Source organism: Phascolarctos cinereus, unplaced genomic scaffold (assembly GCF_003287225.1).
Source record: "Phascolarctos cinereus isolate Bilbo 61053 unplaced genomic scaffold, phaCin_HiC Scaffold_1;HRSCAF=81, whole genome shotgun sequence".
NCBI classification, from domain to species: Eukaryota; Metazoa; Chordata; class Mammalia; order Diprotodontia; family Phascolarctidae; genus Phascolarctos; species Phascolarctos cinereus.
In genome coordinates this window covers 249,968,340-249,990,789 of record NW_027555514.1, presented here as the reverse complement: position 1 = coordinate 249,990,789, position 22,450 = coordinate 249,968,340, and the positions used below count along the sequence as shown (strand labels likewise).

General features: G+C 37.2%; 1 protein-coding gene across 1 annotated transcript in view; it reads right to left on the bottom strand.

Annotated features, from left to right (window-relative positions):
* METTL25 (methyltransferase like 25) overlaps window positions 1-22,450 on the bottom strand; it is a 155,481-nt gene that overhangs the window by 112,968 nt on the left and 20,063 nt on the right. Inside the window, 2 exon segments of the mRNA XM_020993463.2 lie at window positions 2,809-2,915; window positions 11,087-11,251. Of these exon segments, the coding sequence (XP_020849122.2) occupies window positions 2,809-2,915; window positions 11,087-11,251 (272 nt within the window).

Sequence of the window (22,450 nt, the reverse complement as noted above, 5' to 3'; positions counted from 1 at the left end):
GTACTTGGCATTAAAAAAAGAAATTCTTGAGACTAAGATGCCTGAAACCAATCAATAAAGTTAGGAACTTTACATATTTTTCATTGAAGGGAAAAGAAATTCAGACATGTTCAAACACAAATATCAAAAATAATTTCACAAGTATCAAAAGTAATAATAGTATTATAGCATTTTTACTTAATTTATTTGAGCCCTGGAGACTCAGTAGGATTAAATATTCCACAGAGGTGCATTAACAAGCAGGAAGTAGTTAATCCAAGATCAATGTCACTTTTTCTCCTGGAGAAAGACTGTCCACACTAAAAGGATAAGGAACGGAGTCTAAATTTACCTCTGCTATAAAAACTACAAGCATTAAATATGAATTCTTAAAATCAAATGACTGAACTGAAACACCGTAAGAAATACCAAAGATTTACATTATATGATTTCTGGGAAACAACAGTCTTTTGAGGTGACAGGATTCTAGAATTTAGAGCTGGAAGGTTACTTAGAAATTACAGAATCCAATCTGTTCCTTTTGCAGATGAGGAAGTATTTTTCCTTCCAGAGTGAGAATTCTCATACAATAAATGAAGGAATAGCAGACAAAAGGTTTTAACAGATACCCTAAGTTAAAGAGCAACTACCTCATAGTTTTGGTGAGGACCAAATGATAAAATGTTTTGCAAACTTTAATAAGCTACATAAATGTGAGCTGTGATTTTTAATATTGGGCTGGTCAGTAAGTCAATAAATATTTATTTAGTATCTACTACAAGCTAGGCACTGTGTTAAGCTCTGAGGATACAAACAATGACAAAATATAGCCCCTGTTCTCAAGGAGCTCACAATCTAATGGAGGAGATGACATGCAAAGAACTATGTATGAAACACACACACACACACACACACACACATAAATACATACATATATTACACACAGACATATAGGTATGTATATGTGTATATATGTACATACATATGTACATATGTGTACATACATATACACGTATAGGATAAATAAGAAATAATAAGATGGACTGGGAAAGTCTTCCTGAAGAAGTTGGATTTTAGTTGGGACTTGGGAGTTGAAGTAAGCCAGGGGGCAAAGATAAGGAAGGAGAGTATTCCAAACATGGGGGACAGTCAATAAAAATGCCCATGGACAAGAGATGGAGTGCCTTATTTGAGAGACAGCAAAAAGGCCAATATCAATGGATTGAAGTGTATGTGAGGGGGGTAAGATGTAAGAGGACTAGAAAGGTGTGTGTGGGGGGGGTGGCAACACAGCAGGGATTGAGGTGCGGAGGTGGGGGAGGGGAAGTGGTAGTGGTGGTTACAAAGGCCTTTGAAAGCCAAACAGAAGACTTTGTATTTAGTCTGGAGGTGGGAAGAAGACATTGTGGTTTACTGAGTAGGGGGTGCTATGGTTAGACTTGTACTTTAAGAAATCACTTTGGTGGCTGAATAGAGAATAAACTGTTGGGCTTTGTTGATAATATATATAGAAATGCTGATGATTTATGTGGGTTTATTTTATAGCCTGCAACTCTGCTAAAGTTGTTTATTATTTCAAGTAGTTTTTTACTTGATTCTCTAGGATTCTCTAAGTATATCATCATGTCATCTGCAAAGAGTGATAGCTTTATTTCTTCTTTGCCTATTCTAATGCCTTCAATTTCTTTTTCTTCTCATTGCTAAAGCTAACGTTTCCAGTACAATATTGAATAACAGTGGTGATAACGGACATCCTTGTTTCACCCCCGATCTTATTGGAAATGCTTCTAGTCTGTCACCATTAAATATAATGCTTGCTGAAGGTTTTAGATATATGCTATTTATTATTTTAAGGAAGACTCCATTTATACCTATGCTTTCTAGTGTTTTTAATAGGAATGGGTGTTGTATTTTATCAAAAGCTTTTTCTGCATCTATTGAGATGATCATGTGGTTTCTGTTGGTTTTGTTGTTGATACGCTCAATGATGCTGATAGTTTTCCTAATATTGAACCAACCCTGCTGAATAGAGAATAAACTGAAAGGAGGATAGACTTGAGGTAGGCAGACCCACCAGCAGGCTATTGCAATAGTCCAGATGTGCGGGTGATGCGGGCCCGCACCAGAGCGCTCACAGGGACAGAGGAGAAAAGGGGCATATTCAAGAGAAGGTGCAAAATTGAAACTGACAACAGACTGGGGATGGGGAGAGATAGTAAAGAGTTAAGGATGTAAGTAGGTTGTGGGCCTGAAGGATTGGGAGAATGGTGTTGTCCTATACAGTAATAGCGATTATAGGGGAGAAGTAGGAGAAGGAAAAAAGATTTTGGAAGGGCTCATCCTTTTCTCTGATAGTAGAAGTCTGGTAGAAGTCTGATAGATCGAAGGAATTCTATAATAATATTAACAGTAGTGACTCCTTTGAAGATGAATAGCCATAATTACAATGCCATAGGAGTAAAGCACTTCATAATTATGTATCATGTTCTCTGTACTTTATGGACACTACCTTTGACTATCATTTAAAGCAGAGGTCCTTGAGCTTTTGGGGGTCATGGACCTCTTTGACAGTCTAGTGTAGATATGGGACCCTTTCTCAGAAAAAGGTTTTACACACATAAAATGAAATACACAGGATTACAAACAAAAATACATATATATATATATATATTGAAATACAGTTATCAAAACATTAAGAAAAAAAAAGTTCATGGGCTGCAGGTCAAAAACACCAGATTTAAAGATTCCAAAGAAGTAAGACGATTAAGACTATGAAATAATAAAATGGCAGATTTTTGACACCCCAAAACAAAAAAAAGGTGACCTTACCTGCTTTATGCCACAGAAATCTGTAATATAACCTATAAGTTCTGACATCACCTGAACTTCATGAGATTTTTTGGCATTCATAAAATCATCTGGTTTCACCTTATTATCTGGTAAAAAAAAAAAGGCATAAGGTTTAAGATTCAGCCACAAAAGAATCAGTTTAATTTGAATCATGGGGTGTTTACGGTATACCGTTTCAAGATTACACTCACATAACACTTCTATTTGGCTTGGGTGACTGATCAGCTAACAATTTAGTGGCTATAATTACAAATCTGTATCAAACCTGAATTAATGAAGCAGTAATGGGATACAAGAAACACTGGCACTAGCAAAGAGAGCTGGAGATAAAGAATATAAAGGACAATGTATGCCCTTTCTGTATCATGTTTGCAAAAAAATACTAATTTCCTTTGTACTTTCCCAGAACTGCTATCTATCTCAAGACAAGCAAGGCATAAAGGATCGCATGAAGAGCCAATCTTAGAGCGCAGCCTGCTGACTGCTGGGTTCCTCTGGATGGATGATAATGCCATTATTTCTGCTGCTATGCTCATCAGCACAGATTAGACCCATTCTGAATCATCATCATCTGGTGCACAAAAGGAGAGGATGAATAACATTTCATCCCATTGGGGATAAAATAGGTTCTGCCATTGCAATTTCTTTCCTAAAAACTGTTTTTACATTTCTATCACAGCATATGTCATGTATACTCCAATTTCTCTATATTTCACTGTAATAACAGTAAATTCAAGAATGTCATGTCTTTCCAGCTTTTCAAACTCTGAGACTTGCCTCCTATACAATAAATGAGAAATAAAAGCATGCCCAATAAGTTTAAAGTCCTCATTAAAGATAGAAGCCAAAACATTTTTTTCATAGTGAAACCATTTTCAATACTACAGAAAAACAGATACATCCCTATACATAAAAACATTTATTTATAGGTACTGTATCAAATTGAACTACTTTTTAAAAACTGAAGGAAAAGATATCTTCACAAGCAAAATGTGGGGCTGTGGTCAGTAACTAAAATAATGATTCTTCCTCTAAAAACCTCAGAGTGAAAATCTACTAAATTCAATGAATATTGAAAGAGGAGCTTATCATGAAACTAAAGGCACAGAAAGTACAGATTAAGTAAGAAAAAAGAGAATTTAGCTAACCTTATCTGTGTAGCCTAATGAATAAAATTCAAACATATAAAATGAGGCTTACATAACAATATTTTGGGGCCTGAAATGGCATGATATTTCCTTTCATTTTTTCCTTTACTTAGGAAAATTTTCTTATGTTTTCTTTACTTACCTATTTTTTTCCCATTAATCACTTTGCTTTATGCATAAATGAGACATGGCTTAGCTTACAGGTTTTAGCTTACCATATATTTTTTTAAAATAAGCTTTCACAGTATTTTTTAAAAATAAGATAGGTTTTTGTCTTAGGTTGTATTAACACATTCCACCAATTCAATGACCATAACCCATGAGTGGATTTGGAATCAGAGGATCTCGGTCCAACCTATGTTTCTACAATGCGTTTGTAATGGCCTTGGGGAGATATTTAAGATCTTGGTCTCAGCTTCCACATCTTTGAAATGGCTTTTCTTGATCGAAGATGACTCATGTAAGAATGTTAAAGTGAAGTCAAATTTAATAATGAATGAATATATTAGTCAAATATTAATGTGGAATAAGAATTGGATCTATGATTTCATTGGCATGGGGAGCCCCCAGGTGAGGAAGTTCTCAATATTGAGACAAATCGGCACCTTTCCTACAACTTCACAGCTCAGAGAATTTTCTAGAGCAGAGATGTCAAATTTCGCAAACTCTGCAGTGCTTCTGAACTAGAATTAAATAGAACTGGAAAATGTTTAACAAAATAAATAAAAATACAATAAGACACAGACAATGTTAATTTATGGTTTTCTGAATCAATATGTGGCCCACAGGGATCTATTTCTATTTGAATTTGAAACCACTAGCCTAGAGCAATAAGCCTTTGACTACATGGATCACAACAAAATGTGGAGAGCCCTCAAAGAGAAAGGGGAACCAGATCATCTTCCTTGTATGCCAGCTGGAACCAAACATGGGATAATTGACTGGTTAAGACTGGAAAAGGTACAACAAGGTTGTATATTGTCACCTTGTATGTTTAACTTTTATATGCAGAGTACATCATGCAAAATGCCAGCCTGAATGCATCAGAAGTCAGAATTAAGGTTGCAGGGAGAATTATCAAAGATCTCAGATATGCAGATGATAACACTCTAATAGCAGAAAGTGAAGAGGAATTAAGAAGCCTCTTGATAAGGGTGAAAGAAGACAGTATAAAAGCAGTTTGAAGCTTAACATTAAAAAAAAAATCTAAGATCTTAGCAACTGGTCCCATCACTTTCTGGCAAACAGAAGGAGAAGAAATGGAAGCAGTGTCAGATTTCATATTGTTGGGCTCAAAGATTACCCGGCGGATGGCGACTGCAGCCATGAAATTAAGATTAAAAAAAGAAAACTATGGCAAATTGGGACAGCGTACTAAAAAGCAGAGACATCACCTTACTGACAAAGGTCTGTATAGTCAAAGCCATGGCTCTGAGAGTCGGACTACAAGGAAAGCCTGAGTGCCACAGAGTTGATGCTTTCAGACTGGTGCTGAAGAAGACTTTGAGAGTCCCTTAGACAGCAAGGAGATCAAACTACTCAATACTTAAAGACATTAATTCAGGCTATTCACTGGAAGGTCAAATATTGAAGTTGAAGCTTAACTACTTTGACCATGTAATGAGGAGACAGAACTCAACTAAAAAAAAAAAAAACTCTGATGTTGAAAAAGATTAAAGACAAAAGGAAAAAGGGATGGCAAAGTATGAGATGGAAGGGTAGTGTCACGGAAGCAATGAATATGACCTTGGACAGACCTCAGGTGATAAGGGAGGATAAAAGGGCTATGGTCCGGGAGGGGGGGGGTCACAAAGAGTCAAATATGACTGAACGAACGAACAACAACAAAAATAAAACATATTGTGACACATATTTATGATCTGGTAGCAAAGAGACCTGGGCCTGAATCAGGAAGATCTGAGTTCAACTGCTACCTCAGACCCAATTAGCTATGCCACCCTGAGAACATCACTTGACCTCTCAGCCTCAGTTTCCTCACATGTAAAATAGGCATAATAATAGCACTTACTTCACAGATTTACTGTGAGGATTAAATTAGATAACATGTAAAGTTCTTTGCTACCTTTAATGTGCTACAAAAACATTAGATATCATTATTATTATTATTACTATTATTTAACATTTCTACCATACATACTATAATACACGTTAACCTGAAAGTTATCTAGAGCCATGGTGTCAACCTCAAATATTAAAAAAAGGCCGACTAAACCATACATTAGGCTCCCTGTCAACCACATATTGATTTAGAAAAACATATGATAATTTTATCTATGTTTTACTGTATTTTTATTTATTTTGTTAAATATTTCCCAATTAGGGGCAGCAACATGGCACAGTGGATAAAGTGCTGGGCCTGGAGTCAGGAAGACTCATCTTCCTGAGTCCAAATATGGCCTCAGACATTTACAAGCTACGTGACCCCAGGAAGTCACTCAAGCCTGTTTGCCTCAGTTTCCTCATATGTAAAATGAGCTGGAGAAAGTAATGGCAAATCACTCCAGTATCTTTGCCAAGAAAACCCTAAGTGGGGTCACAAAGAGTCATACATAACTGAAATGACTCAACAACGAGAAGACAATTTCCCAATTACCTTTTAATCTGTTTCTTGCTGTACTTGGGAGTGTAGCAACTTCACGGCCTGCTGCACATTGCACACCTCTGTTCTAAAGCACTATTATGCCCATGGAATACAGGAAACTAATATCCAAATGGCTCTGAGGTCCTGCCTAACTGAGGAGGCAACAATCCTGACCTAGCAAAGCAGTGAAATGAATATAATGTTTTTATTTCTTTTTCACGTTTAATCGTATAGGTAAGTCTTTCTTAAACAATTACTGACATTGTGGTGTCTCTAAAAGAAGTTTCTAAGTCGAAATATCTTGGTTTTAATTTCAAGCTGTTGGCAGATTTCAACATTTCCCAAGAGGCTTCTAGACTAGAAACAGCCAGCAATTCAGTGTAGAATTCCAACTAGAAGATCCTCTCCTAATCTGAACCCAGTGTTGGAGTTTGTTTTGCTTGACTATACATATTTGTAACAGAAGTTTTGTTTTTCTTTGTTTTTTTCAATTCAGGAGGAAGAGAACACAGCTCTGAAAACAAAATCAAATTTAACGAATTTGAACTCAAACCACCAAGTCACTGATTTCAAGGCCTCGGCAAGGGGAAGACCAAAATACTGATAAAATACTTAAGGACTCATTTACCTACATTCTAATGAACAAATAATGCTTGAAAGGAAAAAAAAATTCAACGAATGAAAAACAAAACAAAGTGATTTGAAATTTATACGAAAGAAAGAAAATATGGTGTCATAAGCATTAGAGAGATGTGTTGGGAGGGAACTCATGTATGAAATGTGGCAACAAAAGGCTATCAGTTTGCCCCAGCAAAAATGACAGCTATTAAGTACAGACAGAGAATTTAACAGTGACCTGATTTCAGGGTTTGATGTTTGTATTTCCACCAAAAGCAAGTAACAGAATTCTCAAAGTGCAGCCAGGTCTCTGTCCCAGAAGAGAAGATAAATGGTTTCATACCCTTAAGTTTAAAGGAGAAGAAGGAAGGAAGGAAGGAAGGAAGGAAGGAAGGAAGGAAGGAAGGAAGGAAGGAAGGAGGGAGAGAAAGAGAAAGAGGAAAAGAAAAGAATCTCATAAATACAGGGTAAACTTGACCTGTATCAAGAGCTAGGAAGATAGAAGAATGTCATGAGGACGAGAAAGGGAACAAGAAAGGCCAAAGAGCAAAATGCAGCTAAGAAACAGTTAAGATTCTTGCCAAAGAGGAGGTAGCTATACACTCTAGAGAAGAACATTTATTCTGAAGGGAAATTTCAGTTTACTCATATTGGTCAAAATCAGAACAACAGCTTCCCACAACATTTCCTCTACTGCCTAAAAAATGAACTTATCACTAACGCAAGTTATGAATTTATCAACTGTTCTATTTTTTGGCAGCGTGAGTATTCCAGCAGATGTCCATTAAATTGAAATCCCCTATTACTACTATATCAAATCTCTTTGCCAATCTTGTGATGTTTCCTGAACTCCTCGTCTCCTTCCTTCTTCTGTCCAGGTGGCCTGTGGGATAGTCCTACCACAACACTGCTTCCATTTTCCCCTCCATTATGTCTCAACCAAATTCTCTCCATTATGTATCTTCCATCTGGTTTCTAGATTTCCTCACACAAGTATATACTCTTAATTTACAATGCTATTCCACCTTTCCTTTTATCTATCCTATCCCTTTTAAATAGCCTTCTGTAGAAATTCCACTCATGGATCCCATCCCAGAAAGTCTCCATGATTCCTATCAGGGCAAATTTGCCTGCTTGTGTATATCTAGTTCACATTCTTTATTTTCCATGCATTTTTATTTGTGTATAGACATCTGAGGCCAGACTCAAATGAATACTCTAGGTAAAGATGTTTTTACTGGCCCTTGTTAGTTTCATTCCATCCCTGGATAAAATCCTATATTTTAAGCCATGATTCAAGAATCCAAATCTCTTTCTCAGACACCAGTTTCTTAACTAGCTACTTACTTCTCAAATCTGACTTTCTCCTTTGAATCACCTACCTTCAATCAATCTTTACTCAATACACACATAACCTGTAATTTCATTATTCCATTAGTTCATTCCAATGATACAGATTACAGCCTATCCATGCTTGTCCATCCTGTGTCCACGATCTCCCAAAAGCTGACCACAGGAGACCAATGCATTATACTGATGGCTGTCCTCATTTTCTCCCATCACCTGTAGCAGTATGAAAAGCAGGACCTAAAATCACCCACCTGAAGTCTTTAGTTCTTACCCAGGACTATATGATATTTAGCCACGCCTCTCAGGTTGCAATATATTCATAGGATCATTTACCCTCATATAAATTAATAAATGTGGAGAGAAGTCTTCAGGTTCGACCAATCTCAGACAGGTTTCGGCAGCTTGCCAAATAGCCATCTCAGTGCCCCTCAACAAGGAGTCAACAACTATCATAACTTGCCAAAGTAGCTGGGGATTGCAGTTGAGAGAATACTGGACCAGGCATAACAAAGACTTGAGTTCATATCTGACCACAGACATTGACTAGCTAGCTATGTGAGGCTTAACCTCTCTCAGCCTCAGTTTCCCCATCTGTAAAATGGGGATAATAACAGCACCTACCTCACAGAGTTGTGAATATCAAATGAAATGACATTTGTAAGGCACTCTGTGAACCTTAAAGCACGATATAAATGCTATTATTTTGTTATTTCTACTATTACTACAGCTGTTGCTGTAGCACTACTATTGCTGTTACTACTACTGCAACTACTACTACTGCTGCAGTCTTCCTCTGGATAACCTTTCTCTAGGTTACACCTACAGATTCAAATCACATCCTATGCTGCTGCTGCTGCTACTACTACCACCACCACTACTACTTTGTGAACTTTAAAGCACTATATAAATGCTAGCTATTATTTTGATATTTCTACTATTACTACTGCTGCTGTAGCACTACTATTACTACTACTACAACTATTGCTATAATTACAACATCACTACTACTACCACTAGCATTGCTACCACCACCACTACTACCGCTACTATTACAACAACTACTATTACTACTTCTACTACCATCACTACTGCTATTAATTCTAGTACTACTACTACTACTGCAACTACCACTACTACTACCAATATCTTCCTCTAGACAGGTGACACTTATGGGTTCAATTATCTACTACTATTATTGCTATTGCTATTACTATGACTATCACCACGACTACTACAACCACTACCACTGCTACCACCACAACTACTATTCAACTACCACCACCACTGCAACCACCACCCGCTACTACTGATGTCTTCTTCTGGATAATCTATCTCCAGGCATCATCTATGGATTCAGATCAACTACTACTACTACTACTACTACTACTACTACTACTACTACTACTACTACTACCACTACTACTACTGCTACAGTCTTCCTCTGGCCAACCTGTCTCCTGGTGACACCTATGGATATAGATCATCATTCCTTGAAGCATGGTAAAGGTTCTTCTTCCTTGGAGGATCCCCACTAAGGGAAAAGCTTCCCACCAATTGCCAGGTTTCACACGTTCAATGGTCCCTCATCCTTTCATTCTCCATACCACATTCTCCTACCCTCCCAACTTCCTAACACAGGTAAAGTTTCCCTTTGTCTCTTAAGCATTTTTCTTCATTTTCTCCTTGAAACTCTTTTTCCATTCTTAAAAAAAAAATGATTTGATGGAATGGTTGATCACTTTGCTTTACAGTGCTCTTTAATAAAAAAAAAACAATAAGCATTTTGCTTTAAGGTTTACAAAGCACTTTACATATATAATTTCATTTGATTTTTACAACCTTAAGGTGCTATTATTATCCCCATTTTAGAAATGGGGAAACTGAGGCTGAGAAAGGTAAAATATCTTGACCAACAATCATACAGCTAGTTAACATCTGGGGTAGGTTATAAACTATGGCTTTCTTGAACTCCAGTCCAATATTCTATCCAGTGAAGATACCTGCATGTACATACCAACATCTGTAAAACGACAAAGAAATAAAGAAACTACAGAAAGAAGTGGACATGCTCCAACCATGACAACATCTACCTGTGCACTCTGATTTCCAAGTCCATGCAGATGTTTTGCCCCTACATAATCAGAAGCAACAGAGCAGGGGTTCTTAACATGTCATGGACAGTTCGTGTCTGGTGATGCCCATGGACCCCTTCTTAGAATGTTTTTTTTTTCAAAATAATTGAAGAAAATGTTAAATTTCAATTAGAGGTTAGTGAAAATAGAGATGGCTCAGGTTTTTTAGGAACACACATATGATGAGGCAGAGATAGTCTAGAGGTCTATGAATGAAAGTTTCTTTCCTAGGAGGGACCCAAGTAATGTAGATATCAACTTATTAGCTGGGACGCAAGGATTATATCTTTAACACAAATAACATCGCTGAGTTTATGCTGAAGCAAAGAGTGAGAAAAATACATTTAAATTTACAGATAAGCTATCTTGTCTCTTCATTTAAGTAACGAAAAATAATTCAAACCTACCAGGTCTTTGTTGTTGATTTCTACCCAGTGTTACAAGCAATTGTTCCAAAGGTGTACATACTCCAAAATTTGGTAGAGAATAATATTTAGCCGCTAAAGCAAAGGCTTCCACATTCACCAGCTTCTGAGAATTTTCACAAAATATGTTGGAAAAATCACTAATACCTGCAAAGTTGGGGAAGAAAGCTATAGGTTAAAGAGTAGTTGTAGTTGTGTTTCTCTAGTAATATGAGATTAAAGAACCATAAAAGAAAAATTAACAGATCAAAACATTAAAATTTGATTCACAGAACAAGATACTCTATTTAAAAGTTCTTATTTCACCATAAAAACAAAATTCAACAATTCTACTATTATTTACAATTCAAACTTTTGGTTATTTCATGACCCCATTCTCTTTCCCAGTACCACAGACAATTATATAGTTTAATCCCAAATTACAGTTTGGCTTTCTCTCTTCTTTTGCTGGTTTCAGGGGACTAAAATAGTTTAATATTTGGATAAGGAGAAATGTGGCCATTAAATTTATGAACTGTCCTGGCTGACCTACAACTGTGAATTTATAGGATAAAAAAAGTACAACTGTACACCACTAAACCCTGTCCACACCAGATTTAGAACAATGTTATCACCCCCACTGGTACAGCTGTTACTGTAAGATGTTTTCTCTTTCATTTGGTCCTTATTGACTATTTGGTTTTGGGTTTGGGGTTTTTTTTTTCTTAAATGCCTTGTCAATCTGAGTGCCAAAGAAGATGCTGCATGTGATGAAGCTGTCATTGCAAAGAAGAACACGGGCAGTTTCCACGGCCATTTTTAATCTGGATCCCACAAATCCAATATAGCAAGAGTTGATAGCATTTCCAAATGCTTTTTCACTGAAGTGTGAGAAGGCTGATAGAGGTGCTTTCCATTTGCTTTCCTAATCTAATTCTACTCAGGCCATGTTACTCCTTTGCAAGGGTGAAAAGGGATCCTTCAATGTGCCTATTACAAACTGAATCAAAAATATTTTACGGTTTTCCATGAGGGCTAGAATTTAGTTAATTCTTTGACAGATACTTTTTAATGACTCAACACTATGTGACAGCACTTTAAGTGAATTATAAACAATAATGAACAAACAAATGCTTCAGCTAAAAAATAAGGGAAAATCTACTGGACTCCTTTGGTAATTCTAGAAGAGATCTATATAATTTACACTCAATTATTCAATACTAATTATAATAGCATTTATATCAGGCAGACAAGTGGCACAGCGGATAGAGAGCTGGGCCTGGAGTCAAGAAAACCTGAGTTTTAACCTGGCCTCAGACACTTACTAGCCATATGACCCTGTGCCTATTTGCCTCAGTTTCTTCCTCATCTGTAAAGTCAGCTGGAGAAACAAATGGCAGACCACTTCAGGATCTTTGCCAAGAAAACCTCAAATAGGTTCACAAAGAGTCAGACATGACTAAAAAAAATGACAACAAAAAGCACTTTCAAATATAGCATTTTAAGGTTTCTAAAGCTCTTTATTTGTATATAATCTCATTTTATCCTTTAAAACAAACCTGGGAGGTAGCTGCTATTATTAACTAAGGCAGACAGAAGTTGAATGAGTTGCTCATGGTCTCACAGGTAGTTTGAGGTCAGATTTGAATTGAGATTCTTCTGACATCTGGCTCAGAGCTCTATCCTCAGCACTACCTGGCTGTCTAAGTATCAATCATGATACTAATTTCGAGAATACATAACACTACAAAGCATGTTAAAAGCTATTTTGCTAGAAACCTTACTTTGCTATATGGATAGGAAAGAAAGGGAGGGAGGGGAGAGAGAGACAGAGATATAGAAAAAGGAAATGAGGGGAGAGAAGAGGAGAGGAGAGGAGAAGTAATATTTACTAAGCCCTTACTACAGGAACACAGCTGAGTGCTGGGGATACATATGCAAGCAAACAACACAGTCCCTACCCTCAATGAGCTTATGTTACATGGGGGGAAGACGCATACAAAGGGGACCAGAAGGGCAGAGATGTAAAGAAATGAGGAAGAGGAATGCTGGTCAGGGGGTAGGGAAGTCTAGAGAGTGAGTCACACCAGGACTGAACTAAGCATTGCCCCAGCTCCTTAAGAACTGGTGGCCTGGGCTAAAGAGTCATCCATCAGATTCAGGGGTGGGGCACAGAGACCCTTGAGTCAGAAGGTTTTAAAGGCTTTAAATCCATTAAAAAACATTTGAAAGTTACTTGGATAAAAAAAAATAAAATACTGATTTCTGAAAGCATAACAATCCAGGCGGTAGTCAAAGATGAACAAAGAAAACTAAGTATAACCTTCCTTATGACAAAACAAAATGGTAAGTTGTTGTTTTTTTCTTTTAATAAACTAACTGCTACTGTTAGCCCTATTTTTTCCTATATTAAGTCCAAAAAGAAAAAAAATGAGATAGCACCATGTATCCATTTTTTTAAGTTTGCAACAAAGGCCAGTGCTATGTGGAATAACCTATTCCACTGACTGGCTACACACATAGGAGCCATCACCACTTACTGGAGAGAGGCGCTGAGGATGCCTCTGCTAAGCACTTAAATATGGAGCTTTTCCATTGTTTCTTCACTAATGGTTTTATTCCTCTCCTCAATGAGTGTGGAGCCAAGTTTCTCCCTCAAAGGTTAACATTTAAATTAACTTATGCCAGGTTTGTCCTGGTGACTGCACATTTCTGCCTCCCAAATGGCCTATATACTTTCCTGTACAATACAGCCTAAGACGTTAAATTGTGCCTTTTTGGCAGTGAGCTTTTCTCCATTTTCCCCAGGTATCTCACGGCTCTTTGTTGTTGCAGATGAGATTTCAGATTCTCTAAATCTCTGCGCTGCTCTGGGCCCAGGTACAGCACTGTGTAGTAGAAAAAGTCCTGGTTTTGGGTTCCAGTCTCATCTCTGCCTCTTACTACTCGTGTGACCATGGGTAAATGACTTAACCCCACTTTCCTCATCCCTAAAAGGAAAGAATTAGATCAGATCATCTCTAAGGTTATTCCAGTACTAAACAATCATCCCATATGATGTATTAATAAACTCTGGATTATAGCAAACTGGCAGGTGTGCTAGCCAGTCATCGAGCATTTATTAATCACTTATTATGCTCCAGGCTCTGTAGAAAACGCTAGGGATACAGAGAAAGGCAAAACTAGTTGCTGCCCTCAAGGAGCTTACATTCTAATGGAAGAGGCAACATAGAAAGCATTAGGTATACACAAATTTCAGGGAAGGCCTCCAGGAGGAAATGAGATTAGAGACAAGTCTTAACAGGAAGGCAGGGAAACTAAGAGGACAAGGTGAAGTAGAACATCCTTGGTATGGAGGGCAAGCAGAGCAAAAGAATGGAGGTGGAAAATGGAGTGTTACGTGCAAGGAAGAGCAAGTAGGCCGATGTAGCTTGACTGCAGATGGGGAGGAAAGAATAAAGTTTAAGAAGACTGGATAGGCAAAAAGAGGCCACTCTACGAAGATCTTTAAAGAAAAGACAATTGTGTATTTGATTCTAGAACCACTGGAGTTAGTGAGGGGACACAGTCAGACCTATCCTTCAGAACAAGCACTTTGTCAAGAGCATGAAAGGACCCTCAAGGTCATCTAGCCCAACCCTTCCTTTGAGAGATGAGGAAACTGAGGTCCAAAAATGTTAAATGGAAATGGGCTACTTCAAGTAGTACTCTGAACATACCAAGCTCTGAAACTGAAAAGATGTCCTAGGACTAACGGACAAGGGTGATATTTGAGATAGCCTTACTTACCTTTGCTGTTGCCACTCGATGTTGAAATCAAGAAAATATAAATACATCACTCAATAATAAATTTGGATAATAATTCCACCTAATTTACTTTCAGAGTTCCTAACATTTATATAATGTATATGTAGCATTTTAAGGCTTTCAAAACACTACATCTACTGTCTCATTTTATCCTAATAACAATACTGTGAATTATTATGGATGAAAAATCTGAGGCTAAGAGAAGTGATTTGCCCAGAGTTACACGAATCATAAAAAGAACAAAGATGTATCTACAGATATGAGATATGAAGAATGGAGATGAAGCTAATTACATTACTGGGTACCCAAAGTCTCAGTGAAGTTTTAAGATATTAAAAATACGTTATTTAAAATATCTATATGTAATATGATTATGTTTAGATAATAATGTTAAAGTCTTTCAAGGCCAATGGCTAAAATATAATATGGCAATCCACATCTGAGCAACACATTTGAGTTTTTATTCAAAGCTACTTCAAATCAATAGTTCAAGGACCTGTGGCTGCGTCAATGCGGGGTATCCTGCCTTTCCCCTACAAAGGCAACCCTTTACATCTCTGAAGAGTCTTTTTCTTGTTGTTCAGTTGTTTCAATCGTGTTTGACTCTTTACAATCCATTTTCTTGGGTTTTCTCGGTGAAGATAGTGGAGTGGTTTGCCATTTCCTTCCTCAGCTCATTTTAAAGATGAGGAAACCGAGGCAAACAGAGATAAGGGATTTGCCCCGGGCTACACAGCTAGTAAGTGTCTGAGGCCAGATTTGAACTCAGGAAGATGAGTCTTCTTATTTCCAGTCCTGGTACTCTATGCACTGTGCCACCTTGCTGCCCTGCAGAGTCTTACTGTTGCCAAAAATTTCTATACATATATACTGTCAATCCTCAACATTCCAAGTCACAACTTCAAGCATTTGTTTGATTTTATTAGTAATATCATTTTCACTTTTGTGGCTATGTGTAGTACAGGGAAAAAAAGAGGTGTTTTGCATGCAGGTTTGTGGTGTGGCTGGTATCCTACTAGATGCTTCACTAGTCTTGTTCAGCCTACATTTGTAAAGAGCTCTGCTCCTTGTGTATTTTCATTGTTTGCCTTTAAAACTCAACTTCTGCATTGCAATTATGCCCCAACAATGCAATGCAATGCAAGTCCTTTGGCCTCTCAGGTGATGGCACAAGATGTCACCAGTCTCGGCATGTTCTGACAGCAGCGACGCATGCGCCAGAAACCTCCCCCTCAAATGAGATAGAGGGCAGCCAAGAGAGAAAGGTTTATAGCAGTACAATTTATAGTACAAGCCTTCACATTGCCATCTGACATGGTGAAAGGTAAGACTGAGATTAAAAACTGTTTTAGGTTTAAGAATTTTATTTGCTGTACAGTTTTTATGGTACTGTAGGCTTCATGTATTATATAAAAAGTGAATATTGTCTGAAATCAATTTTTTTTAATTGATATGTTAACATAAAAGATCACAGAATTCTAGGGAATTACTAGTGAGAAAAAATGTTTAGCATGTTACCAATTTTATTTTGTGTACTACATTTTATGGATTATTTAATGGTCAATGTTTCAGGAAAAGTACCAATTACCAGAATTAATGTTTTGTTATAAAGAATTATATGCAGAAAATGTTCAGCAATCTCTAGTAAGTGATTATAATTTTGGGTGGACGAAGGAACCTAATCCCCTATTTCCCATAGGTTCAACGTATCAACAGTGATGTTTCTGCCTTTAGTGCCATTTTCTAGGAAAGTTACCCTCGCAAATATCGAGGACTGACTGTGTGCGCGCACACATACACACACACACACACATACACTTGTATATATACATGTAAACATTATAGTACATATATAGTATATACATATATATGTAGATCAATCGATCTATCAATCAATCAATCTATCTATCTATCTATCTATCTATCTATCTATCTATCTATCTATCTATCTGTCTGTCTATCCATCACACTTTGTAGCCAATTTGATGAGAAGCCTCTCTAAACTACGCTAGGTTGTGTCAGACAAAAGCTAATACTCTACCTGCAGGACAATACTAAAAATCTTTTTGCAGGGTAACAGGAATGCCACAATGATGAATTAGTGAGTTTGATAAAGAAAATCTAATTCACACAAATAAACTGCCCATTTTCCATTGTCTGGTGAATACTGATTTCACACGCATGACATAAAGCAAACCAGATTTTTCTAAAGAACGACACCATCTAGACAGAAGGAAACAAGCACGCATTTGCATAACTAGGTCGCTAGAGCCCTGGACCTGGACTCAGCAAGACCTGCCTTTAATGCAACCTTGGACACTTAGCAGATGTGTGACCCTGGGAAACTCATTTAACCTGTATCTGCTTTAATTTTCTCATCTGTAAGTCGGGGATAATAATAGCACCAACTTCTTAGGGTTGTTATGAGGATAAAATGAAATGATATTTGTAAAGTGTTTTGCAAATGTTAAAGCTCTCTGTACATGCTAGCTACTATTATTATTAGCCATTGAGTTGAGTAGCTATGTTCTATAAAGCAATAAAACTACTTTCATTTCCCAAATACTGGATAATTCAAATATTTCACCATTCCACAGGACTGACCCTTCTAGAAGTTAATTAGTGATATGATCTATAGTCAACGGTCAAGGTCATCAGTCAGTACATGTCCATCAACAATCCTTGGCTTAGTAATATTTAGTGAACTATCCCTTTATAAAACTGTCCTCATGGGTCAAACAGCCTTCTTTAACTATTTCACCAATGGTCATGTATTTCAAATTAGCGTGTTTGGGTAGGGGAATACTTGTAAAACAGTTCTACATCTTTTTTCATTCTAAGGTTTCAAAATCAAACCAAATGATCAGGCAGAAGTAGCTTAAATGCAAGGATTAATCAGAGATGAATGAAGTAATGAGATTTTCCCAGGAGATGCTTCTTTGACACTTACAGAAAGGACGTTTCTTTCTTTAGACTAATTTGTTAAATATTTTAGCAACTGGAAAAGTAGTAGTCTTTTGTAGTCTACAAATCTTTTGTAGTCTACAAATAAACAAGACATGAAGATGAATACTGAATTAAATGCACAGCACAATCTTTTAACTTTCTCAGGATGACCTACTTAAAACAGCCTCATTTAAAAGAAACTACATTTACCATTTATAACTAACAATCATAAATTCAAAGGCACATATGCTTTGGTTTTTGAACAAATAATTATGCATGTCTTGTAAAAAAAGTATCAAAGATACAAGTATGTCTTATTTAAATAAAAGTATTTAAGTAAAGCAATATTTTTGGGGGAGAGAGAGAGAGAGAGAGAGAAAAAGAACTGGTTCAAAAGTTTGTGTGGAAATGTAAAATGCTCAAAGATGTGTACCTCTTAGTTTAGCATCAAATGCGAAAGACATTTAAATTCTATAAATTCTATGGTGAATTATTTAAGACATTTTGAGTAGCACATTGAGTTCTTTGGACATAATACAGGCTAGATGTACTGATGCAGCCAAAAGTAATAAAAATCACATAGAAATGTTTAGGCATGATATAGCAGGGACAACTCAGCAAGCTATTAAGTAAAAGGCTCAGGTTTAAGGGCTGTCTCAGCATCCCAAGGTTCCAGGGCAGCAATTTCGTGGAGTGTGATAGAGACAGAGTATTAAATCTCTAAGTGCAGAGGGACTACTATACTAGTCAGTCAGGGGACAAGGTTGCCAGCAGAAAGAAATGTGATGTTTCTGTTGGATGGATGAAGGTTCCAATCAATATAACTCTTCTAGCAGTCTAGTCTCTCCTTTATACTGAAATTATTAGCAAAAATTCCAATCCAATGTGAATTAAAAGTTATGTTTTATTTAGTTTCTAATTGCGATTGTCCTGGCAATGTGACAAAGGGTTCCTCCACCTCCAATTACTTCAGAAATATGAATGAGGGATTGAGTCATATATGACACAAATATTTTTTCAGCAATCATCATTTTATAATAAAACATAATAAATTTCTTTAATTCTCTGAGATAATGTCCACTGAGTAATATTATTTATCAGAATGTAAGCTCTCTGAAGGGGCCTTTTCCAACTTTGGATATGCCAACAGCAGCAGACTTACCATAATTTCCACATTTTACGGTAAACCAGTCTGGGGCCATTACTGTCCACCATTGTTGATGCCTCATGTAATCGTGAGAGGTGTCAAAGAAGCCTCCTCTTGACCGAAGTTCTGAACTTCTAGTACGCTGAGGGAGGATGTTTGAAAAGCTATGCAGACAAAAATGGAAGTACACACCGAGAGGAGAGAGCTCCGGGGGACCAGACTGCCCTCCATATTATTCTCTCTCTGACTGTTGGATCCATTTGTAGATTATCATGGCCCCAAACAGAAATCCCTATGTTATTCAACACAGTTTCAGTCATATTTCAATTATCTAAATTTCGTGTTCTGAAGGGCAAATATTTCTTTCAAGCTTAGTGATGGCTAAGAAATAACTCAATGGTAGTCAAATTGTTCATTTTGTTGACATCTCCGATAGAAAGTACCACGAGGTAAGAGAAGGGTCACTGGACATGGAGTCCAAATAACACTTCGTGTCTGGCCTTGACCACAGAGGAACAAAATAACACTGGGAAATTCACCTGAGTTCTGTGAATAGTTACAGCTCCACAATGATCCTCAGAGGGCTGTTGTTAGGAAACTGTTTCAGAATCTGAAAGAATGCTATATAGCAGCCACTACTATCAGGTATGGAATGTACCAAGAATTTCTCAGTCCTTAGGTCACATTCCAACATTAATGTAACTGTGGGTTCTCTTAATGTTACATTGTTGTCTAATAATTAGCGAGCTGATGCACTCCATAAGGAACTGAAACATTGCCAAACTGATAGCCTTTCTATAAATGAACTCTGAGCATGAAGGTATGCTCAGAGGCAAACGAGAATATCATTTCACAACAGTCTTCATTATGTTGTTTGCCAGCGCTCACAATGAGCGTAAGCAAAGAGACCATAGGGAAGGTGACTGCCATTTAAATTCCAACAATGGTAGCAGAAGATAAAGTATAGAAATGCTATGAAGAACTTGATAAGGTCTTCCAAGTTAAGTCTGCATTTGCCTTAATGCTAGATGATATCAATGCTGATGTAGGTGCAAAAGAGGAGGGTGAAAATTATGGTAGAAATACAGCTTGTGATAAAGAAATTAAAGAAGTCAGAAACACACAGGCTAATAACAATCTCACATTTGTAAATCTCAATACTTACTACAAGAAAAGCATGGGTCATGGGAAGTCTTTTTTTTTTTTTTGGTGAGGCAACGGGGGTTAAGTGATTTGCCCAGAGTCACGCAACTAGTGAGTGTTATGTGTCTGAAGCTGGATTTGAACTCAGGGCTTCCTGACTCCAGGAACGGTGCTCCATCCACTGCACTACCTAGCTGCCCCTTGTCATGGGAAGCCATAAACAGTATATAGCAAAACTGTATATGATTCCAAAATGACTTGTTATCAATTAGAGCAAAGGCCAAAACCAATAACAAATAAAAAGAAAGAATAAAGATGAGAAGATGACTGTATACAATTACAGTTGTTTAACTTGTCTGAACTCTTCTCAGCTGATGATGAAACATATCCCTCTTATCAGAATAAAGGTGGGAGACAACAGCTTGGGGATGCAAGATATAAACTATCAGATACAGTCACTTGTGTCTATTGATTTTACTTAATTTGCTAAGAAATGCTCAAATGTTTTAACCATTACAACATAGACTTTAATGTGTGTATGTGTGTGTTTGTGTGTGTGCACATGGGGGGAGGTGTTAAGGGAAATGACTGGTATGAAAGCTATAAAAATAAAAGGCACTGATCACATTTCCAAAACCAGCTCTCAATTCTAATCTTTTTTAAAAAGGTGTGGGGGGTGGGGTGGAGAGACAGATAGAAGAAAAGACATTAACTCTGATGATCAACATTTCTTGGAGAAATTCAACCAAAGTAAGAGTCATCACAACAAAGAAGCCAAAGGAGCCCAGATATCACCCAAGTTAGCAAATATTTAAGTACCTGCAAAGGAGTGATGTATAACATGCAAGGGCAAAAGGAATTTCGAGTACAAGTTCATTTGCAAAACACTATATACAAAGGTGGTATGAGATTGCAAATACTATCCCTCACAAAACAGAAGTAAAACAGAAAACAGACCGCAGAGAACTTCACACGAGATCAAACTAAAACCACTGATTCATCTTGACATTTGCAAATGAAAATGAAGGGGCAAAAAACAGGAAGGAAATGGAATAGTATTTCTATCACTTTCTTTTTTTAACCAGTCAAGACCAAACCTAAAGAAGAAACACTTGCAGCAAGCGATTCAATTTTGTAATATACACAAATAGTCATAAAGGCATTCAGGGACTTATTTGCAAAACATCTAGAGGAGAAATTTACTAAAGAATGAAAAAAAAATAAGTGACATTTTGATTTCTCCCTCACCCAAAAGGCAACCCAAAAAGACAGTAGCAACTACTGTGTTACATACTTCTCTCAGTTCCATAAAACTCCTGTGCAAGCTGGAGAAGGAAATGGAAAACCACTCCAGTATCTTTGCCAAGAAAACCCCAAAGGGCGTCACGAAGAGTTGGGCACGATTGAAACGAAAGGAGGAGAAGGCCAGTACGGCGAGAATAGAGAATGTGTGAATAGGAATAGTGCACAACTCCAGAAGGGGAAGGTGGGGCTAGATTGTGTAGAACTTTAAATGCAAGCTGAGTTTTTTTTTTTTTAACCCATAAGCAAAAGAGAACCACTGATGTTTCTTGAGCCAGGGAGAACCACAACCATGCTTTTGGAAGACTTTCTTATCCATGGTGCAGAAAAACTAAGGAGGAGAGAGACTGTAAGCAGAAGATCAATTAAGAGGCTATGAGAGATGATGAGGGGTTAAACTAGGGTGGTGGTCATGAGAGTAGATATAAAATTGACCCCACTTAGTAACTGATTGGACATAAGGGCAGGGAGGATGAAGAATGTAGAGATGAGGGTGTTTCTGATACATTCCAACTTGTTTTAAGTATATAATATGATGGTATCATAAGGAGAATAAGAAAGTTTAGGTAAAGAGCAGGCTGAGAGGCATGGTGAAAGATGGGATATAAAGAGACATAAAACCAACCAAATATATTTGCCAGTGTCATAGAGAATGTCATCCAGAGGCTCCAAAGAGAAGGATTTCCAATTCATATTAAAGTTCTCCAGAATGCTACCACTTGACAAAGAAATTATGCTAATTACACTGAACCCCCAAACATTCCAGAGACTTATCAGTGAAATAAATACACAGAAAGCCAAAAGAGGCTAGTGTAGCCAAATATACTGAACTCAACAGTTGCAACCCCGATGCCACTCATTAAAAATAAAGGTGGAGAGTTAAAACTATCCTGTGACTACAGAGCCCTGAATGCCATCCCTACTTGAGACTGATATTCTAAGACTTTTAACTTAATGAGCTAGTTGGTAAGGGCAGTTAACATTCACTATGGTAGACTTCCACAATTAATACAACGATAGAA